The sequence below is a fragment of the Orycteropus afer genome, unplaced genomic scaffold (assembly GCF_000298275.1).
Source record: "Orycteropus afer afer isolate SDZICR_OR568_19922 unplaced genomic scaffold, OryAfe1.0 scaffold00007, whole genome shotgun sequence".
NCBI classification, from domain to species: Eukaryota; Metazoa; Chordata; class Mammalia; order Tubulidentata; family Orycteropodidae; genus Orycteropus; species Orycteropus afer.
This window is the reverse complement of record NW_006921594.1, coordinates 6,792,431-6,799,885: the sequence shown is the minus strand read 5'-3', so window position 1 is coordinate 6,799,885 and position 7,455 is coordinate 6,792,431. Positions and strand designations below refer to the sequence as shown.

Sequence of the window (7,455 nt, the reverse complement as noted above, 5' to 3'; positions counted from 1 at the left end):
AATAAATAAATAAATAAAGTAGAATTTGTGTCTGATCCACCATCCCCTCAGAGCACCTAATCTAGTGTTTAGTATTTACTAGCCATTTAATAAATAACTCTCTATTTCACCTCACAGTTACTACTGCTTTTCATGTTGTCCATATCCAAAATGTTGCTCATTATTGTCATATCCAAAAATGACATCCTGAGTCACAAAATTTATCACATATTGAAGTGAAAGAAATGTCTAAATATGATCTTTTTACCAAAGGAAAACACCGGAAACCTAAAGGACTATGCAATGAATGGCTCAAGGTTGCTAAGCTATACCTTCAAAATGTCACACAGATTCTTTCAAGGATTCATAAGCTATAGAATGAATGGCCAGATGACACTCTGTACCAGTGCTACACACAAACATAAGGCAAAGATGTGTCAAGCCTTCGAGGTGCAACTTCTGACCTCCTCTAACCCCACAAGAGGAAGACAGAATCACCATCAATAGCCCAAAGCCTATTCCTACAAGGCCAGACATGCCCCCTCCCTCCAGCCCTGACACCAACCGTTCCTCCTGCAGCACCCACCACCTCTCTGTTGGGTTCAATAATTCACTGCAGTGGCCACACAGAACTCACAGATTATGGGGTTTATTAGGGAAGCACCAGGCTACAATTCAAGTTCAGAAACAATGCTCAATCTCTCTCAGCCCACAGTCTCTCAGCCAACAGTTTCTCTCAGTCTCTCTCCCAGCAGTGCATTTCTCTCAGTGTCTCTCATCAATGCATGTCTCTTGGCATCTCTTTCTCAGCAGCGCATGTCTCTTAGGAACATGTTTCTCTCAGCAGCACGTCTTTTTCAGCTAGCAGGCAGAGAGACTTCTTTTGCCTCTAGGAGGTCTCCTTTTGAGTCTGGCAGAGTGGCCAAACCAACCAATGAATACATTAGAATTCTAAGCACCTGAGAGAGAGTGAAGTTCCCAGAAAACTGCTTTGTGCCACTCTCAACAGAAATACCCCAGGTGGATAATGTTAACAATCAAGAGCTCCTCAGTTGCTCACAGCAAATTCCACCATGGAGTTTACAAAGACTTATGGCTAGAAAAGGTATACCAGGTAATTTACTACACCACAGAGGCCTATTCACTGCAGCACTTTTCTGTCTTGAGTCTCTTCATTACTGGTGCTCAGGGCCACCATCTCCTGCTCACTGTTCCAGCAGTCTAACTTTCTCCATTCTCCTCTATCACCCAACTAATGCACATTACTTTCCTTTTCTTCTCAATACTTTTTTTCTTTTCACACTCTTTCTTTTTCTGCCTTTCTTTCATATTTCCAAGCTTGGATTAAAAAAAGATATCATCATAAAACCGAAGTATTCCTTCCTTTCACAACTAATCAACCAACTGCCATATGCCACATATAATTTTCAGGCCTCAGAACCAAGAAAAACAGGTTGAAAACATGCAGGCTGTATGGGGACTCCCAAAGATCTCCACACACACCATCAGCTATTTAAGGACTTGAGTCATTAGAGGAATTTAAAGGTAAGAATTTATTCTAACTATCCAAGAACTCTCCTAGATGTCATGGTTCAGTTCATCAATGGTGTATAGTAGAAAAGTTGTCTCCAAATATGCTGAATTTGTTAATGTCAAAATCTCATTATTGCCATTTCTGCTGTTAAGTAATTTTAACTTTGAGTTGGTAACAACTAATAAAACTGCAAATGAAATTATCTTTTATACCTACACTGCATCTAAATTCATGAAATACATACCCAACTGCAATATATTTTCCTTTCCTCACAGAAATATCCTTTCACCTTCTAATGACAGCACCCCCTCACTTCCTCTGTGAAATATCACCTCTATGCCCCCAACTCCCACAGAACAATGTGATTCAAATAGATGAGATCATTTTCTTAAACATCACTCAGCCTAGCCACAGGCTGCAGGTGCTCACCTGTCTCACGTTGGGCCAATCATGATACCCCACCATGTTGGTCACAGTTAATGTGTATAGAGTATGAATAAGGGCATGCAATCCAAAGTGAATCAATCACAGACCTTCCTCAAGATTTTTCAAAGTAAAATTAAGGAAAGAGGAATAATCTCTGTTGGGTAGTGGTAAAACTGGGCACCTTAAGGCATGAAAGCAGCCAGCAGCCATGTGCCCTGCCATGTGGAGAAAGATGGTCTAAGAGAACTAAGCCAAGATGCAGACAGAAAGAAGACTGAGAGCTCTTGGCAGCATTCAGGTCCCTGGTTCCAATTGACCCTGGGGATTGGCACACTCCTGGCCTTCCCAAGAGTACACATTAAGCCTTCCAATAAACTCCCCTTTTCAACTAAGCTAATTCAAGCTGTTTTTCTGCAACCAGTAGCCAAGGAAATTCTACATTATACACCAAACTTCAAGGTAACAAATTTGACTCCTTGAGGCTAAAACACAGGAATGCTACAGGAAATTCTAATGTATATGAGCAAATCTGTTATCAATCCACAGACACGCATTTAGGAATGACATGCTCTTCACTGTCTTTTTCACTGAGAATTGCCTTATTCTCTCATAGACAGTCAATTACTTATGGGTAAAAACAGTATCTTGCTTATGAATTTCCTAGGCTCTTAGCAACATATGCCATGAACACAGATGTTCAGTGAAAATGTGTTGGCTAAAAACATTGAAGACTGAGATTCTATGATTACTACATGACCCCCTGGAATACTATCAGATCCAAAGTAAGGAGGATTTGTGTCTGGAAACTTCCTTCTCAGGATAGTGATGCTTGTGCAGCAAGACGGCACTAACAGAATTAGGGAAAATCATTGTTGGTGGTGTTGTTGTCAAGTGCCATTGAGTCATCTCCAACTCATAGCGACCCTATGCACAGCACAACGAAACACTGGCCAGTTCTGAGCCAGCTCCACGATTCTTGCTACACTTGAGCCCATTGCCGCTGCCACCATATTAATCCATCTCATTGAGGGACTTTTCCTCTTTCGTCAACCCTCCACCTTACCAAGCAAGACATCCTTCTCCAGGGAATGGTTCTTTCTGACAAAATGACCAAAGTATGTGAGACGAAGTCTGGCCATTCTCGTCTCCAAGGATCATTCTGGCTGTACTTCCTCCAAGACAGACCTGTCAGTTCTTTTAGCAGTCCACGGTACTTTCCGCATTCTTCACCAACACCACAGCTCAAAAGCACCAACTCTTCTTTGGTCTTCCTTATTCATTGTCCAGCTCTCACATGCATATGAGGTGATTGAAAATACCATGGCTTGTGTCAGGCACACCTTAGTCTTCAAGGAGACACCTTTCCTCTTCAGCACTTTAAAGAGTTCCTTTGCAGCCAATTTGCCCAGTGCTATACATCGTCTGATGGCCTGACTGCTGCTTCCCTTGGCGTCGATTGTAGAAACAAGCAATGTGAAGTCATTAGTAACCTGATTATTTCACACCAAAAGATACACATCATGGATGGATCCAATGGGGTTCCAGAGACCAAAAGGGGACTCAAATGGCTGTAGAGAAGGCAGTGTTGATCTAAAATGAAGGATCTGACTCAAGAGCTCAGCAAAGACAGTCTAGTTCCCCTAAGGATTGGTTCTAAAAGGAAGCTGCCAGGAATTCAAAATTGAAAAGGCAGGAAAAGTAAAATCCAGTCTGTGTTAAATGCATTAAACTACATCAAGGAATAAGTCATATTCCTACAAATATACCCACCTATATTTACTGTGGGAGCTCTGGTAGCATAGTGCCTAAGGCACTTGACTGCTAACCAGAAGCCTGGCAGTTCAAACCCACCAGCCACTTCTGGGAAGGAAGATGGGGCAATCTACTTCCGTAGTGATACTGCCTCAGAAACCCAAGGAGGGGTCGCTATGGGTCGGGTCCAACTCGACAGCACATAACAACAACAACAACATACTTACCGTAGGAGCTTACACTCAAAGTATGTAATCAGTTTGCTTTGGCTTGGGGGCCCACAGTGGAGACAATCTGAGACACAATTGGGTCAGAATCTCCCAGCCAAGAAAAGGTCCTCAAAATGCTCAAATGTTGGAAGCAGAAGAAAATATTTGGGGTAGCCTTGCTTTGGACCTTTAGCTTCCCCCACAGAGCACACACCCTCCAGGGCCTGCTGACCTTCCTTACCTCACTAGCAGAACTAAGGGAGAGGACTGAGGTTCAATACACCACTGCGATAAAGTCAGTCCATTCTTACTCTGTTAAAGCTGATGTCTATGCCTTTAACCAATTCTAACACAAAAAAGAAAAAACTAGGGTATTTATTCTCCATATAATTTTAAGCTCATAGAAACTTGTATTTGTGCTTGTTGTATTTGTGTTTGTTTACTTATATATCTAGGTTTCAGACATCAAGTTATTCTATGTTATTCCAGAGCTATTCATATAAAACTTTTGAAAAAAAACTGTAGCCAACAATTAATCCACTCACACTGCAGTTAATCTTTTCCATCAGCAAAATGCATACAGACTACCCTAGATCAGCGAACTTGGCCCAAACCTATTCTGCAAGGGGAAAAAAATTACCAATAACTCTACTAATAATGTGATTTTAAAAAATATCAAACTATGGATATTTAATTAAAATATCTTCAAATCCCAGATCACATACACAGAAAAGGTTGTCATTTTAGTAAATTTTGCTTAAAATTTCCATTTAGTACTCTCAGAAAAAACAAACTGGAGGCATAGAGAGCTATTTGATAATTATTTTTATTCACCTCTACTCTGATGATAAGGATCTCTGGCGGTGTAGTGGATAAGGCATCTGGCTGTTACTCAGAAGGTCAGTGGCTCTAAACCCACCAGCAGCTCTGAGGAAGATTTCCAGCCTCAGAAACCCAACAGAGGTCACTATGAGTCAGAATCAACTCCATGGCAGTGAGTGTGGTTTTGTTTTAGTTTGACTGTGATTATAATATAACTGCATTATTGTTGTTGTTGTTGTTATGTGCCATCGAGTCAGACCCGACACATAGCGACCCCTCCTTGGGTTTCTGAGGCAGTATCACTACGGAAGTAGATAGCCCCATCTTCCTTCCGAGGAGTGGGTGGTGGGTTTGAACTGCCAGCCTTCTGGTTAGCAGTCAAGTGCCTTAGGCACTACGCTAACTGCATTATTAGACCTTAAAAAAAAAAAACTTAGTGAAATTAAGTTCCAGGACTTTTGGCCTTTTGGTTCCTATCATGGATATAATAAGCAGAAATCCAACTTCTAGCACTCAGCAAACAAAGAAGCATGTACTTTAAGGGATAAAGTTGTTTTAGGACTTACCTGCATTGATGCTCCTTCCACTCTTGCCACGCAGGCAACCCTATCCAGGAAAGTTACTGCCACTGGCACGGCCACAAAGAATCCTTTGCAAAAGGCCTTAAAGTATCTTCTCACCCAGCCTTGAGACAGTGCCATATCTAAAAAAAAAATAAAGAAATCAAGTATGGAACCAGCCTCAAGAAAAGTGAAAAAGAAAGACACAAAAACTGTCCCAGAAAAACAACAGTTTGATAATAACAGCAATCTCTTCTCTTGACTTATTTGACATTCATCCCTGTGGCCATCAGAATAAATCTGACTTAAAATCCCAAAAGCAAAAATATTATTTCACATTAATTCTGTTCAGTATCTCAAGTTCACCTGATAACTTCAGTGAAAAATCCCTACTTACAAAGCTGAATAATAAATTAGGAAAAGAATAAGTACTCCAAAACTAAATCTTTCCCTTTTGCTGACTGATCATCATGGCAGAGATACTACTAAGACCCTCAATGTCTGGTCCCATCTTCTATAGTAACAGAAGTTTTTACTATACTTCTAAAGAATGTATTTTCTAGCCTCCCTTGCAGCTAGGTGTGATAATGTGACTAGGTTCTGAGCAATGATACGTGAACAAAAATTATATATAACTGCCAGGTGTGCCTTCAAAAAGCATATACCCTCCTCCTTCTGTTCCCCATTTTATGGTGACTAGTAAAAGATGTGGTGGGAGGGGTAGGAGCAGCCAAAGTGGTATTCTAATACAACAATGAAATCTATGCTAGATCAGGAAAAAAAAATCACTGCATGTAAATTTAATACATACAATTACCAACTCTAATTTAGTACTGTAACAATTTTATTAATTTTCAGACTGATGGTACATAACAACAACAGGGATCTGGAGATTCTTTAACTGTCTCATTCAATGAAAAATAGAACTATGAGAGATAATGATGGGCCACCTTACTAGATCAAATGGAGCTAAACACAGTCCAAGAGAAAAACACTTCTCCTTGCTGGAAAAGATAAATGGTCAGTTTGCTCACTGTCTTACTCAGACAAATTCCATGGAATCCTTTCCATGGGTGGGAGGGGGGCAGACAGAACTCCCTTGATTGCTCTCCCTTCATAGGGTATAAGACTACATCAGAGTAACTGAAAAATTCCCCATTATAATCATGCTGCCTATCCAGACCTAAACTCACATATCAGTTTACTTCCCAGCTGATCTTGAGAGAAGGTCCAAAGTACAATTCAGACCAGGCATCTGCCAGAAAGGCATGCACCAGGCCATAACTTTGGCTTTTCTTTTTAATTTCCCAAAAGTCACACTACCAATAAGAACATTCTTGTGATAATATTAATCTTACAGGAACAAAAAGAAGCAATAAATAGATGAGAACATGGGAAGGAAAGGAACTAGATTAAGAAATACATTCATGAAGAAAAAGAAGGAAGAGAAGATGAAGAATGGAAAAACAGGTTAATATAAAAAAGCAGAAAAACCTTAATGAAATTTTTAAATCCTTAGTGGTGCCAAGGTTAAGCACTCGACAACCAGCTGAAATGTTGGCAGTTCCACCCATCCAGAGGGCCCTGGAAGAAAGAAGGGCCTGGCCATCTGTTCCTGAAAGGACACAGCCTTAAAGACCCTATGGAGCAGTTCTACTCTGCACATATGGTCGCCATGAGTCCATACAAAGGAATACCTCTCATCAATTAAAAAAGATAGAGAGAGGGTATTTATACACACATGACACATAAATTGTCGTTACGGAACCGGGTACGCATAGTTTCACTCATAAGACTCTACATCGCATTTTATTTTGAAGGAATTATTCCTTGTGAAGACATATATAAGAGAAGGTAACACGGTGCTGAGGCAATCACAGTGTTGTCATCCTGACACAGCCAAATTCTCCAGAGCTATCAGGCTAGAACAATGGTTCTGGAACTTTTTTGACCGTCTCCAACAAGAAGAAATACATTTTATATAGGAACCTGCAGTGTAGTAAATTACTTTGTGTGGCTTTTCTACCCATAAGTCTTTGTAAACTCCAAGGTGGGATTTGCTATGAGCAACTGAGGAGCTCCTGATTGCTGAAGGTGTCCACCTGGAGTATTTCTGTTGGGAGTGGCACAAAACAATGTTCTGGGAGGTGCCCACTCTCTCTCAGGTGCTTAG

The 7,455-nt window shown here is 40.7% G+C and overlaps 1 protein-coding gene across 1 annotated transcript in view; it reads right to left on the bottom strand.

Annotated features, from left to right (window-relative positions):
- IMMP2L (inner mitochondrial membrane peptidase subunit 2) overlaps positions 1-5,423 on the bottom strand; it is a 1,157,822-nt gene extending 1,152,399 nt beyond the window's left edge. Inside the window, exon 1 of the mRNA XM_007944234.2 lies at positions 5,289-5,423. Coding sequence (XP_007942425.1) covers positions 5,289-5,423 — 135 coding nt within the window. The remainder of the gene's footprint in view (positions 1-5,288) is intronic.
- Positions 5,424-7,455: the final 2,032 nt, after the last annotated feature.